Source organism: Helobdella robusta (assembly GCF_000326865.2).
Source record: "Helobdella robusta unplaced genomic scaffold HELROscaffold_75, whole genome shotgun sequence".
Lineage (NCBI taxonomy): Eukaryota > Metazoa > Annelida > Clitellata > Rhynchobdellida > Glossiphoniidae > Helobdella > Helobdella robusta.
This window is the reverse complement of record NW_008705426.1, coordinates 131,472-147,400: the sequence shown is the minus strand read 5'-3', so window position 1 is coordinate 147,400 and position 15,929 is coordinate 131,472. Positions and strand designations below refer to the sequence as shown.

The window sequence follows — 15,929 nt, the reverse complement described above, 5'->3', positions numbered from 1 at the left end:
CCATCCTATTTAATAAATTTTATTTGATGTTTTTTAATTAGTCCACATAACTAGAATAAATATAACGGCCTTCACTCACTTTTAACGGTCGAACAATGAGCTTACTTCCGGAGGGGAATTGGAGGGTGATTTTTTATCGTTCTAGTCAAAAGTTACGATCGTTTAAATTCATGTTTAAATGTTATTGTGAACAATTTCGACATTGAATTGTACGTTTTATTGAATGAACTTGATCCATCAAATCTGAAAATTTTCATCAATTGCTCAATGATATTTGGATAATGCAGAATAAAATTCATAAAACACAGTAATGAACTGTTACACAGCATTGATTTTTTTTTGTCATGCACGGTTCGATAGTCACTGGTTATGTGTAGTGAACTTCGTAGAAACTCCAGCTAAGGTTGAAATTCAAGTGAGTTTGGTTGTACCCGAAAACGTGCTGGTTCAGCTGGCAGAAGGATTCATCTTGGTTGAAGTTAACAGACTGGCAGAGGCCTGGCGTGCATCTCACAAAACATTTCACTTTATGGATGCTGGGGATTAGTAAATTATTGTAAACTCAGAATTAATTTGAAAAACTTTCGAACATTTTGAATCGTTAGCCTCGTATACTTCCAGTTCGCAGACATTTAACGCTCCAACTCCATCTGCAGGCTGTTGAATTATGACGAAACGATAGAAAAGGAGGTTAGCGGTGCATCTTACAGTGTGCTTGCTCTTGAGTGAGATCTGCTTCCTATACTGGCCGCAGAGAGGGTAGGCGACTCTGGTGATGGGTGATCCAAGTTGGAAATGATCGGCAGATGTCAGGCCAATGATAAAGTGATCCAATCTTTCGGCTAAATAAATGATCACATTATTTAATTAACTTCTGAAATATAAATCTATCAATCTATCTATGATCTTGAAAATTTAATTTAAAAACTTAAACGCTGGCGAGCAGCATGCGGATCATGTCTCTCGAATAAACGTTGACACTATGCTCGCAAAATATTCATCAGCAAGATCGACAACTGCCCAGTTCAGACCACCGGGACTATCATTTCCGTGGTAGCAGTGTCCCAGGAAGGCATCAGGGTTCGCATCCCGGTCGACCATGAAATCAGAAACGTAAAACTAGAAGCGGAAAAGTGTGGAGCTGCATGCTGTTGAGTTGACTTGTGGAGGGCCAGGTTTGCCGGGATGACGTTGGAGGCACGCGCAAGGGAATACACTGAGGTGATTAAATGAAACATGAGACAACAATTTACATCTCTCCTAACAAATCAATTATTACCTTTCCCCACCATGAAAGTAAGCGAACAGAGCCAAAGGCTTTATTTCATTTCTAGACATTTTTTCAAATAATGCAAACATTCTTACAAAAAATACAACACTCGGTCTAAAATTTTTGAGTTTTTGGCAGATTTTCATCAGATGTAAATATTTAAATACTAATTGGTGCACTGCACTTAGCAAGTTGGCTCGGTTGCAGAAAAATTCAAAAGACAAATGTAAGTAACCAGGCAATCGTTAAACCAGAAATGAGCAACCAAGCGTATTGGAAAGATTTTTTTTCAAAATTTTGAAAGTTAAAACTAAATTTTTTTAAAAATTTATTCTCCATTCAGAAACCAACTGCACCGAAAGACGTTTTTAAATTTTGTATTCCCCTGTTAATTGGTGCAGTTGTATCGAGTTAAACGGGCCATTAAAGCATGCCACATTCCCAAAAACATCGTGAACAGGTTGGTTTTTTGTTTCAACATCGCCGAATAACTCGACCACTTTCCATCATGCCATCATTTCATCCACATTTCGCCTTAAATGTACTCTTTAAATATAAGAAGAAACCATTATAATGTTTCTACGCCATCGTCTCGCACGCAAAATGATCTCAAAAGTTTCACAAGTAGTAAATGAAGGAAAATGACAAAATGAAAAGAAAGAAAGGACAGACAGACAAGGAGAGAGAATGTAGGGAAATTTTTATATAAATAAACAGCACAAACAAGCAGGACATTGGCAGATATTGAATGCTTGCTGCAGACCATGGTACACAAGGTTGAAGCGCTGGTAGTAAGTAACACTACAAATTATCTACAACACTACAACACTATCAAACATGCTTGTGCTAGTATCAGTAGTGATGTAATACTATTCGTAATAATTAACTTACTAATAACTTAGCAGCAGTAGTTGCTGTAGTAGCAGTAGTTGCTGTAATAGCAGTTGTGGTAGTAGCAGCAGTAGTTGCTGAAGCAACAGAAGTTGCTGTAGTGGAAAATTGTTTCAATCTTCTAGATTAAAATGTAGATAATAAGAATAACATTAACAACAATGACAATAATATTAATGCTAGTATTATTAGCAACAATAGTAATGGTAATAACGATAAATTATTTCAACGCGTTAGTCATGTGAACAATGAACATAGCTTGCACAGAACAAAACGAATAACAACAATATTGATAATAAAAAGAAGAACAACAATATGAATAACATTAATAATAATATTATTGACTAATAACCTTATAGAATTAGACTGATGAACTTTGGCTACTCATTGTGGCAGGGCTAGGGCATTGGCCGTTACCGATATGATGATAGTGTAGGCATGTGAAGGCATTGCTCTGATTGGAAGGTATTTGTATTGGGTCTGGGGTATTGTGTCTTATGCTGTTGTATGATATTTTATGCTACTCTGATAATGTTGCATCGAGTTTTGTTCTGGTGGTATTGAAGTTCACATGGTAGGGGTATCGTTTAAAATTTACTTGAATGTCAAATCTTCCACATATTATTTTGTTGTTTGCCTAGTAAAGAAAGGTTGACGCCATTGTTGTTGTTGTTGTTGTTGTTGTTTACGTTGCTGATGTTGTTGTTGTTGGTGTTGTTGTTGTTGTTGACGTTGTTGTTGTTACATCTATATGCGCAATATTCAATATTATTTTGCCAGGCACCAACAATTTTGTTGTCTCTCTGCCTGTCTCTCTTTCTCTCTCTTTCTTTCATTCTCTTCTTTCTCTCTCTCTCTCTCTCTCTTTTCTTTTTTTCTCTCTCTCAAAATGTAAAATTTATCATAAGTATCATTTGTAATAAATCATTATACATCAAGTGGTTGACGGGTGATTTGTTGTAGGCTGGTCTTCAAGAGTAAGTGAATGAATAAATGAGTGAAGCGAATGAATGAGAGAATGATTGAATGTATGAGTGAGGGAATGAATGAATGAACAAGCGGTTGACGAAAAGAATCGATCACATCTAAACTATTATAAACTTCGCACGCACACACAAACACACACACACACACACATGAAAATAATAACCACATCAAAACTACCAAATAAGAATTCATATTATTAATTAGAATAGAATATGTATCACACACGTGATATCATTTTCCTCCATTCATATCTTACGTTACGCATTCGGGTGATGTTTAAGATGTCAGTCACATTCAAACTCAATTAGACATACACACACATACAGACAAACACATATACTCACATACATACATGCACACACATATATATGTATATATATATGTGTATATATTTATATATTTGTATATATAAACATACACACAGATACATACTTAACAGCTACTTTGTGATTGGTTGGGAGTTTTATCAACTACTTTTCATGTTATATATTGGTCAGTTGCCTTTTTTATGTATGTATGTATGCATGTATGTATATGTGTGTGTATGTATGTGTGTGTGTGCATGTGTGTGTGTGCATGTGTGTATGCATGCATGTAAGTATATAAAGTTGTGCTGGTCATCAGGGAAGATGATTTAGTAATGTTACGACCATTTCAGCGTTTGCTATTGATTTTGAGTTTCAGTCAATTGCTGGCAAATAGTATTGGAAAAAATAATGATAATAAATTAGATTAACTAATATAATAATTAATAATAACAATTTCGTGAAAGCCATTTTGTTTAAAATAAAGGTTTTGAATGAAGAACCTCTGACTGAACCTCTTTGTGAACCTCTGCCAAGTAAAAGTTAATTAAGTGAGTGGAATGGTTGTGGTTGTTGCTGAAATTAAAAGCGCTTAATTTTTAATCAAAGTGCGAATTTGACTCGATTTCAAGTTAGCAAGCCGAACACACACACACACACACACACACACACACACACACATACACATACCTGATTGATTAATATGTTTGTAAACATTATAAAGGCACATGCATTAAAATTTAATTAACTGTTAATTAAAATTTTTTCTTTCAAAGTCATTTTATGAATTCCTTAAAAATGGTGGTAGTTGTAGTAAAAATAGTAGTTGTAGCGGTGGTAGTTGTAGTAAAAATAGTAGTTGTAGCGGTGGTGGTTGTAGTAAAAATAGTAGTAGTAGTGGTGGTAGTTGTAGTGGCAGCAGCAGCAGAAATTTTATTCCCACAAATCATCGTCAATCTTCAATTTTCTGTCACGTTAAAATCAAGTAGTAATAAACTTTTTTTGCAGTACTCAGTATTATTAAGTATTTTAAATTATTGTTTGGGTAATTTTAAATATTGTTGGGTATCGTCGAATGCTTTGTAGGTTGTTATCAGTGCTGTCGTAAATAAACCACGAGCGCTGATAGCTACGTATCTTCAGTCATCTTCGTCGTCGTCATCATCGTCTTGGCGACACCATAACTTCGTTATCCATCCATCCATCCATCCATCCATCCATCCATCCATCCATCCATCCATCTATCATTGATTTAGAAAAGAAGTTCTTTTAATGCACGTGTCTGTGTACGGCTGGCAATACAGGGCAGACATGTTTATGGCACTGCAATTATTAAGGAACCAGAAACATAACAACAAAAAATTATAACAACAACAATAATAATAATAACAACAATAATAACAACAACAACAATAATAATAACAACAACAATAATAATAATAATTAAAAAAATGACAAAAAGTTTTTAAATAATTTTTCATACAATTTTTCACAGATCGATCGATAGTGAAGCTTTTTTTATCACTGCGTAAATTTAAAATCTTTCAGGTCTACTACTACTACTACTACGACTACCACCACCACTACTACTACTGCTGCTACTTCTACTACTTCAAATGCAACTACTTCTACTACTCGTGTGTGTGTGTGTGTGTGTGTGTCTAGAATAAGATTCAACACACCAGTGCATAAGCAAACACGTAGCTAACATTTGCATAGCGTGATGTGATCCGCGTGAAATTGTTATTAATTCCAGTTTAAACAAACTCCTTGATTGGTTCCAGCACGACGATACCTCGCATGCGTCAGTGCCTGCTCGCAACTTTATAAGCAGAAATCGAATTAATTAATGTGTATCTTCTGGCTTAAATGATTTAATTAGAACCGGTGGAGATAAATAGCGAAGAAAAAGAGAGAGAGAGAGAGAGAATATGATAATGAGCCAAATAAGATGGTAACGTGATAGAAGTTGGGTATAAGATTTGGTTGACCTGACCTTTTAAAATTTGCCTGCCTGGCTGACCTTTCGTTTGACCTTTGCAAAGTGGCAGGTTTGCGATTTGTAACGGAGATGTTTCGTAAGAATGATCGAATGAAAGCCAAGTTGTTGGATGGATAAACGAATGGATTGAATTGATGGATGGATTTATTGATCTAGAGATGAATGAATGGATGGATTGTTTGACAGATTAAACAATCTTCTATTTATATATTTAGAAGAAAAAGAAAGAAAAAAGAAAGGAAGAAAGAGGAACCATTCTAAAATTTTCCACACAATTGAATCAGCAGCAGAGCAGGTACAAAAAAAATTTACCCCATTAATCAAATTCTTTTTTATCCTGGAAAAAAATTAACAAATTTAAAAATACTTTTTATAAAAATATTCGAAAATGAATAAACAGATTACTTATATACTGCCTGAAAAATATATTATGATTGTGAAATGATTCTTAAATTCAACTTTTAAACAGATTTTGCTAACCGTTTGTGTTCAAATATTTTCATTTGCTAAAACGTCTCCACAAACATACAAACACACACACATACACAAACATTCAAAGACACACACAAATACACACTCACCCACACACACACATACTCACACATACGTACACACAAATACATGATGCTCTTTCAAAGGAACGCACGGAGTTTCATCAATTTCTTCATTTTTATTTCTCACTGGAAAAATTCCATTTTGAATTCAACCAAAAACGAAGAGAGAGAGAGAGAGAGAAGATGAAGGAAGAGAGAGAGAGAGAGAGAAAGAGAGAGAGAAATTATTATTATTTTCAGCATGGCATCACTACTCATTGTTCATTTTCCGATTCCAACAATGTTAACCAGAGCGCTCTTTCACATATGTGTGTGTGCACATATAAACATATATTCTCTCTCTCTCTCTTTCTCTCTCTCTCTCTTTCTCTCTCTCTCTCTCCATCCCTCTCTTTTTCTTCTTTCTCTCGTGTAATTTCTTTCTTCTTCTTCTTTCCTTCCTACATTCATCTACGTTGGCCTGTATGCATGTGATAGTAAGCATATGCTAGTCTTCTTGCGTTTGCGCCGATGTTCAACTGACAGTCTATTTATGATATGATATACAAAACTACACACACACACACACACACACACACACACACACACACACGCACGCACACACACGCACACACACACACGCACACACATACATGCATCACTTCAGGGACTTGTGATATGGTATGATGAGTATTGAGAGTATGTTCCATGTGTTCCTTATGTATAATCGCATATATGTATAGTTTTAAATTCATATATAGTTGTATATATATGTATGTATATACAATTACTTTTATTGATATAGTTAATATAGATTATATGTATAAATGATTGATTGTTGTGTTATTCGCACCTGTCTGTAGATACAAAAACGCATACTTGTACATTTGTATTGCTTACATACAAACAGAAACACATACACATATGCATGCATACATACATGCACACATATTCATACAGACATATATATAGTTTAGTTTTAATACCGAAATCGTTCAGTGCTCTATATTGTTACGCATACTGTATAATGCACGCATTTTCATCCCAGCATCATCATCTTCCTCCCTTTTTTGTCTTCCAAACTCTTTCTCTCTCTCTCTCTCTCTCTCTCTCTCTCTCTCTCTTCCTATCTTTCTCTCTCTCTTCCTATCTTTCTCTCTCTCTCTTTTTTATTATTACTGATTATTTTATACTAAATCCATATTTAAATGCTAAAATTTTTCTGTTTTAATACTTGTCCATTTAAAGAATTCGTTTTTTTCCGTGTGTATGTATGTATGAGTGAGTGTATGCGTGTGTATGCGCGTATGTTCAATCCCCATCATCACTGCATGCGTATAAATAGGGTGGATCTTTGCAAGCGTTTCAATTATTCGTTGGTTGGTATGGATGGCAGTCAGTTCGGTGCTGAGATGAAGAATAAATAATAATAGCAACAATAATAGTAGTAATAATAATAATATCTATAGTCGGAATAGCGTGGGAGAGTTCATATTAATGATGGAATATTAATTAATGCATATTCATTCACATCTTGATAACTTGACATTATATATAACTATATATATACCAGAATACTTATATAGTATTTTGTAGAATCCATGCAATACTGTATAAAATATGGTCTTCTTCCGACACAATTATATATATATATATGTATTTTATAAGGTATAATACGCCAATAGAAACATAAAGGAAGAATAATGTATGCTATTAATTTGGCATGAACAGCCGTTGGAACCCCCGCGTCTCAATGTGGTTTAATTGATTAATTGATCAATTATGGTTAATTGAATTTTAATTAAATTATTTTACCATTTTGCCTAAAGTATTTTATTTAATTAATTAAGAAAGTTCATTCATATTTATAAGAAAAATTTTTTGCGCTGCCTTATATCTGATTGGCTAATTAAAATTTCTTGACTTATTTCCCTTCTATCTGATTGGCCGGCGGATTCTCAATGAAAACCAAAGTGGGTTGAGTTTTTGATGTTATTGTTGTTTCGTTTTAGCGCTATATAAATTATAATTGTTAATTTTCACATGATCGCAACTGTGTATGATAATAATGATAATAAGAACAGTGATAATCGTGCAGGTACAGCAGCAGCCTGCAACCCAACTCCATACAATAGGATTGCACGCACGCACACACGCACGCACGCACACACGCATCGTTCTGGTTTGCCTTGCGTTTCATGAGAATTTCTGAAACAAATACAGATGTCATTAATAGCAACAACGATAATAAGAAATGATAAAAATCATAACAACGATAATAAGAAATAATAGAATATTTAATTGAAATTTTTCAATCAAACTGAGGCTTTCTTGAGAAGTTCTCACGGCGCACCCATCATGATTCAATCAATCAATTATTTCTCCCTTCCTTAACTATGATAATAGTAATAATAATAAGCCTTATTATTATTACTGTTATTATCATCATCGTTGTTACTGCTATAGGAATAATAAGAAGAATCATTTAAATTTCGCACCTAAATGCTACTCTAACTCAAAATGAACCATTGTACTACACCATTGTTGTGTCATTCTTCACTCGCTCGAACTTCCATCACCATCTTTACCATTACCGTTAATGCTGGTCATTATTAAAATCATTAATGTATCGTGGTAAAGTGTGATGGTGTTATGGGTAGAGCGCTTGGTCTTGCTGTTCAGTGACCAGGTTCGAACGCACTCGTGTGTGTCAGTCTGTGTGTTTGTGTGCCAGCCTGTGTGTCAGTTTGTGTGTGTGTATGCTTGATACTTGTAGGAGTTCATTGAAAAATTGTAAATGAAAAACTATATAACCCATTACGAAAGCACCTGATGAACTTGCCTCCATAAACTCCATATGAACTGATTTTTTGCTCAACGAGATTTTTACATCATCACATTCGTTGTGGATGGAGTTCGGTGAATTCATACTTAGTCACGCACACGCACGCACACAAACACATACATACACACACACACATACCTACACACATACAAACACACACATACCTACACAACGAACGCGAACAACTGTAATAACATGCGAAAATGAAGTTTATATGGTGTAGATTTAAAAGTATATAACATAATGGTATACGCTGTGTTAGTACATCGTAGTGTTATTAAATGTAATAATCAGCATAAATTATGTTAATGAGATAGTACTTTAATGTAGTAAATGTATATTGTTGAATATGCATTAGTAGATAGGTTCTTACCTATATAATTATTTATTGATTAGATGTTATTATTGGCTGAGCAAACATACATACGTATGTGCGTACATAAAATGTGTGTGTGTTTGTGTGATCACACATATATAAATAGCAGGTTATGATGATGGCAATTTATTTTATTTTTGGTTTAGTAAAAAAATGCGTGCATGGTATGTCATAATAATAATATAAGATTCAAACAACGAACTTTTGGTTTGATTGTAAAAACAAGTATACAAACAAACAAACAAACAAACATACATACAAACAAACATAGTAACGAACACAAACATACATATACTAAAAGAGAACGTAAGAGATTGAAAGATAATTTACGTTTAAAAGATTAAAACTGAGATGAGTTAATAACATGATTTTGCAATATTCTGTTGTTGTCTTAGAAAGAGAATTTTTTAGTTAAATAAATTAATTTGTAAAATTAATTAATTAATTTTTATAATAAATAAAGTAAATTTTAATCCGTATATAATTAATTTAATTTGGAATATCAAACATTTCTAAATGCCATCATCAAATGCCATGTTGTTGATGGTCACGATGGTATATGACGGATGCAAAATGTTAGCTCATTCGTTCATTCATTCGTTCGTTCGTTCGTTCGTTCGTTCGTTCGTTCATTCGTTATTTCGGTATTAAACTTTTAATTAATGATATGTTGAGTAATCTTGAAGAGTTTAATAAATTGACAAGCTTATCTCTCCTCTCTCTCTCTCTCTCTCTCTCTCTCTCTCTCTCTCTCTCTCTCTCTCTCTCTCTCTCTCTCTCTGTCTCTCTCTCTTTTTCTGTATATATACTGATGAGTTTTGATAAAACAACGGTTAGATCTTGCATCATGGTATTTTGAGCCCGACCCTCGTTCACATTACAGGAGATGTCAGAGCGACCGAAGTTTGCCATCTCGACAGAGGACTTGTCGATAGGAACGCCCGACAAACATCAACCACCACCAGCAGCAGCATCTTTATTGATAGCGACAGCCACTGCAGAGCAGCTGGACGACAAGTCGTTGATGGACTCCAATCAGTCCCGCTTCAGAGTGGCGAAGGTAGACTTTGCCGCTGAGAGCAGTCCGTCACCCGAGAAGGAAGTGGTCGGTGAAGCTGGTCATCCGCTGCTTGACGATCTGACTGCAGCTGCTACTGACCGCAAGAAGTCGGAAGAGGTGTGTAGCTCTGTGTTTTTATGTATGTGCGTCTGTGTGTCTGCTTGTCTCTGCATGTGTAAATTTAGTTTAATGAAACAATAAATAAGCGATTTACTATTTATAATCATTAGGAATAATTATTTGACAAATTTCTGACATTAATTATAAGTTATAACAATAATAATTATATTTATAATGATGATTTTTTTATTAACGTGATTTCAAATGCAGAACGTATGCGATTCTAACTCGTCATCAGTAAAAACTTTTTATTCTATAATTAATTTTCTTGTTTTATTACTAAAATAATTTTATTATTTATTCTCATTTTTTGAAAATTCATTTCAACAGTGCTAACAAAATGGTTTTTCGCTAATTAGACTAACAGAATTGTGGCAAAAACTGGCTAACAATTCGAGTTCGCCTAATAATGCTATCTCATATTTCGTTATCTCTAGCTGAATATTTCCTTCATCTAGGGATAAAATTCAATTAATATTATCGTCATCATCGTCATCTTTCCAACAAACATTCATTAATGGTTTGCTCATAACCATGACTTAATTATATATTCATTCATTCATACATACATCCTCCTTGATAGAGATGAAAGAATGAGTGAGTGAATGAATGAGAGAATGAATGAATGAGAGAATGAATGAATGAATGAATGAATGAATGAACGAGTAATTTTTTCTTTCAATCGTAATCTTTTCAATTTCTCTAACGACTCAATCATTTGTCCGCAGATATTTATTTTATACGCTTTCGTTTTTCAAGTGGACCTGCTTCAAATCAAGAAACATGAACATGAATATCACGTGACGCGTGACGTCAACCATACACACACGAACAACAATACCAACACAACAACACCAACAACAGCAACAGAGCAACCATCCAACCAACCTACCTACCTGCAACAGACACAGAAGACCTTCGGGAACAACACACTGGAGACCTTGCCCCATATCGACCACTACAGAAACCTCCTCTCCACCACCGGTGTCATGCGTTCCAGACCCACTTTGCTTGAGCTACACGACCTCGAAGCAGCCGTGAGTTTTATACTATCGTCTATCTTGTGCCATTTTGTGGGATTTCTACGTATCAATTTAATATTTTTTGTTCGTACGTGTAAACTCGTTTTCTATTCATGCATCGTTCACTCGTTCACTTGTTCACTCGTTCGTTCGTTCGTTTGTTCATTTATCTACCCATTCAACCTTCCAGCAAATGATTTCATTCGGGTTGTGTTTGCATAAAAAATGATAAGCAATATAAATTATTTTTCCTTGTAACCTTAGCATAATCATCATCATCATCGTCCTCTTCCTCCTCCTCATCATCATCTTCACCATCGTCGTCGTCATCATTTTAACTTCTGTCCCGGTGACATGAGTTAGGTAACAAGATGTACAACATACGTACGTACATTCGCACGTCACGTAGATGTTCCTGTTTGGAGCCACGCTAAAAATAGTTTGATAATAATAATAATAACATTAATGATAACATTAATGAAAATTGAATGATGTCACGGAGAAAAAATCAGCAGTTACCAAAAACCAAAAAAAATGGAAGCATCGATATATAAATTTATTAGCAAATACTATCTAGGATGAAAAAACCCATAGAAAGAAAGAGAGAGAGAGAGAGAGAGAGAGAGAGAGAGAGTGAAAGTGAATGAATAAATGAAGACTGACTTTTTAAAAAAAAGCATCTCTCTCTTTCTCTCTCTTACTCTGGCATGTTTGTGTTCGGAGTTTAAAGATAAAATCTCTTCTGCTTATTTGTCATAACTTTATAACAACAACAACAATAATAATAATACTGATAATAATAATAATAATAACAATAATAATAACAATAATAATTTTGTGAGCGAGTTTTGAATTCAATGGGCACCTTCATCATTACAGTTCATTATTATAATTGCGCCATCATTATCAACGTCATTACTCACATTATTATTTTTATTATATTATTATTTTTATTATTATTGTTTTTTTATTACTAAAACTATTATTATTATTATTATTATTAATACAATTTATTTACGAGCTTGTTTCAAGAAGCAGACCTAGCCATTCAGTCATTATTGCTATGAATCTCTATATACATACATCATAATAATAATAATAATAATAATAATAATAATTATAACAACTATAATTAAAAAAGTTATAGATAATAATAATAATATTAGATATTTATTATTATCAGCGCGTTGGTTGTTGCATTTTCATTGTAAATCGTCATCGTCGTCATCATCGTCGTCACTACGTTAAAGATATTTCAAGTGGGGGCTGCTCAAGTTGCACTGTCTCGATATTTAATAAGGGATCTGCTCTGATTGCTTTTAATTGAAAATCGTTTATGACGGCCGTGATCACGATGCTAGCGTTTGTTATGATGAGAATAATCAGCAGTCCAACCAATCAATCATTCCAATCAATCATTTAATCAACCATCCAACCAATCAACCAATCAACTATCCAACCAACCAACCATCCAACCAATCAACCATACAACCAATCAACCAGGACGAACAAGCACAGTTAGATCACAATGGTTTCGACCTCCAAAAATCTCCGAGCCACATTGAAACTCAACCGAGTGCAACTGCTGCTGCTTCTAAGAAGTTTGGCTGGATTCAGGGTGTCTTGGTACGTTGTTGTTGCTGCTGCTGCTTTTGTTGCTTTTCATAGCAAATTCTCAACCATTCTGTAATTTTTCGATTTGAAATGTATTTGATTGCGTGCAATTTCACTTGCGGCTGTGTTCACTTGTGGTCATTAGATGGACCACACCATCTTCATCATAACCGCCACAATCGCCACGCCACTCGCCTCACTCAGGTTCGATGCGTGTTGAACATCTTTGGAGTAATGTTGTTCCTGAGGCTGACCTGGGTGGTTGGGCAGGCTGGCATCGGTCTCGCCACGGTCATCATCCTTCTCGCCTCCCTCGTCACCACCATCACCACCCTCTCCATGTCTGCCATCAGCACAAATGGTGTCGTTAAGGGAGGTAGGTGGCTGCTGCTGCTGTTGTGGACGTCGCACGTACGTCTACACGCCACACACCACACACACACACACACAAACACACATACGTACACACACACACACGTACAAACCAACTTACACAAACTTCAGGAGGTGCTTACTACATGATATCGCGAAGTTTGGGTCCCGAGTACGGGGGTGCCATAGGGATTGTGTTCTCCCTGGCGAACGCTGTGGCCGTCGCGATGTACATCGTGGGGTTCGCAGAGACCATCAGGGACATCCTGGAGGTGGGCCTTTCTTTCTTCAAAATGGAATTTTTATTAAAAAAAATTACTTTCCAAATCTTCAAAGCCATTATGCCAACAAATTAATCATACAACCAACCAACCGTGCAACCAAACAACCATGCAACCAACCAACGAATCATACAAACAACCATGCAACCAACCAACGAATCATACAACCAACCATGCAACCAACCAACGAATCATACAACCAACCATGCAACCAACCATGCAACCAACCATGCAACCATGCAACCAAACAATCATGCAACCAACCATGCAACCAACCATGCAACCGACCAACTAACTCAGGAGCATGATTGTTTGATGGTGGACCGGATAAACGATGTGCGGATCATGGGCATCATCACAGCATTCGCCATGCTGCTCATCACTCTGGCTGGCATGGGGTGGGAGGCGAAGGTGATGCTGCTGCTGCTGTTGCTGCTGCTGCTTTGTTGAGATCATCTTTTTTATCATCTTTTTTATCATCTTCATCATCTTCATCATCATCATCTCTTCATTTTCATTCTCATCATCACTACGATCCAGGCTCAATTAATATTATTGGTGCTGCTACTGGTGGCCATCTTGAATTTTTTCATCGGCACATTCATTCCTCCGAGTGAAGAACAGAAGGAAAGAGGATTTACCGGATATAGTCGTCAGTTTTGATTGGCTGGTTGAATGATTGAATGAGAATTTGATTGGTTGGTTGATTGGTGGAATGAGAATTTGATTTGTTAAAAAAAAATTTAACTGGTCGGTTGCAGACAGTTGACTCATTTGTTGAAAGAATGAGAAATAAATAAATGGACGAACGAACGAACGAATGAATGAACGACGAACAAAAAAAGAACAAAAGAATGAATAAATTTAAAAAAAATTCTCCACTCAGTGACAAATTTCATGAATAACTTTCCGCCTGACTTCCGCGGTGAGCACTTCTTCACCACGTTCGCCATCTACTTTCCTGCTGCGACTGGCATCCTAGCCGGGGCCAACATATCCGGCGACCTTAAGGTTGTGTCTTTGTGAGGATGTGTGTGCGTGTGTATGTGTGTTTGTTTGTGCGTGAGTGTGTGTGTTTTTATATGCCCGTTCGTGTTATATTGGTTTATATTTCCTTAACTTCTCCGTTTATTGGGTTTGCATTATCTCGAAGAATGTTGATAATATCAAGGTCTTAATATCGTTATTCAATTTCGTTATTGTTATCTTGCTACCGAATGAACTTTCGTTTCGTTTCGTTTCAATTTAGGACGCCCAGAAAGCCATTCCGAAAGGCACGTTGCTGGCCATCCTGCTCACCACCATGACCTACCTGGCGGTCGCATGGATGTCTGGTTAGTGTCTTCCTTTGAGACTTCTCTGAGGGCTTGATAATAATAATAATAATATTATTATTATTGACCATCATCGTCGTCGTCGTCCCCACCACTCCAGGCTGCACAATAGTCCGCGAGAAAATGGGCCCAATAATTCCCGCCACGCTGCTGAGTGGCGCTGGTGCTGGTAACGATACCATCCTGCAAATCATCGACTACGCTACTACTACTACTTTTTTCCAGGTGATGATGATGATGATGATGGCGATGACGTAGTCCTGGAAAACATCAAAGACTATAAATAGTAACTTAAAAAAATTTAAATAGCTATAATTAATCAATATTTTACGTTCTACAGAATACTACTCAAGTTCTAGGTGCCAATCAATCTATAACTCCGCCAATTTTTAACAATTCGTTCAACGATTCGTCGAATTATTGTCGTGAAAACCCATGCCCTTATGGTTTGCTTAATGACATGAGGGTATGCTTGTCTGTATGTTTGTGTGTACGTCTGTATGCTTCTTCGTTTGCTTCTTCGTTTGTTTGTATGTTTGTTCACGTGTTTGTTCTTTAATATGCTAGTTGATTTTACAATAATTGAATTTCTGCCCCTCTATTAGTTGTCCGTTTGTGATCGTAATATAAATAATGATCATCGTCATCATCATCATCATCGTCATCATCATCATCGTCATCATCATCATCATCGTCATCATCATCGTCGTCATCGTCATCATCATCATCATCTCCATAGGCCATACAGATATCATCAGCGTTCGGTCCAATAACGGTAGCAGGCATAGTTTCAGCGACCTTGTCGTCAGCCCTGGCCAGCCTCGTCTCCGCCCCCAAAGTTTTCCAGGTTGGACGACGACGATGAATAATTTATTTCCATCTGCTTGCTCTCAACTTCACTACTGATTCAACTACTT

At 35.9% G+C, this 15,929-nt stretch overlaps 2 protein-coding genes across 2 annotated transcripts in view; one reads left to right on the top strand and one right to left on the bottom strand.

Moving 5' to 3' along the window:
* Positions 1–367: 367 nt before the first annotated feature.
* Positions 368–2,036, bottom strand: HELRODRAFT_181717 (hypothetical protein; the record flags this gene model as incomplete). The annotated part of the gene is made up of 4 exons (XM_009031510.1): positions 368–498; positions 591–842; positions 1,032–1,119; positions 1,995–2,036. 4 exons carry the CDS (start codon positions 2,034–2,036, stop codon positions 368–370), a joined length of 513 nt encoding a protein of 170 aa, XP_009029758.1.
* A 9,006-nt stretch (positions 2,037–11,042) lies between these two features.
* Positions 11,043–15,929, top strand: part of HELRODRAFT_116093 (hypothetical protein) — a gene marked incomplete at its 5' end in the record, with an annotated part of 9,464 nt that continues 4,577 nt past the window's right edge. The window contains 11 exons of the mRNA XM_009031509.1: positions 11,043–11,462; positions 12,930–13,037; positions 13,230–13,401; positions 13,530–13,669; positions 13,979–14,089; positions 14,219–14,330; positions 14,565–14,689; positions 14,928–15,012; positions 15,113–15,175; positions 15,372–15,478; positions 15,752–15,859. Of these exons, the coding sequence (XP_009029757.1) occupies positions 11,043–11,462; positions 12,930–13,037; positions 13,230–13,401; positions 13,530–13,669; positions 13,979–14,089; positions 14,219–14,330; positions 14,565–14,689; positions 14,928–15,012; positions 15,113–15,175; positions 15,372–15,478; positions 15,752–15,859 (1,551 nt within the window). The remainder of the gene's footprint in view (positions 11,463–12,929; positions 13,038–13,229; positions 13,402–13,529; positions 13,670–13,978; positions 14,090–14,218; positions 14,331–14,564; positions 14,690–14,927; positions 15,013–15,112; positions 15,176–15,371; positions 15,479–15,751; positions 15,860–15,929) is intronic.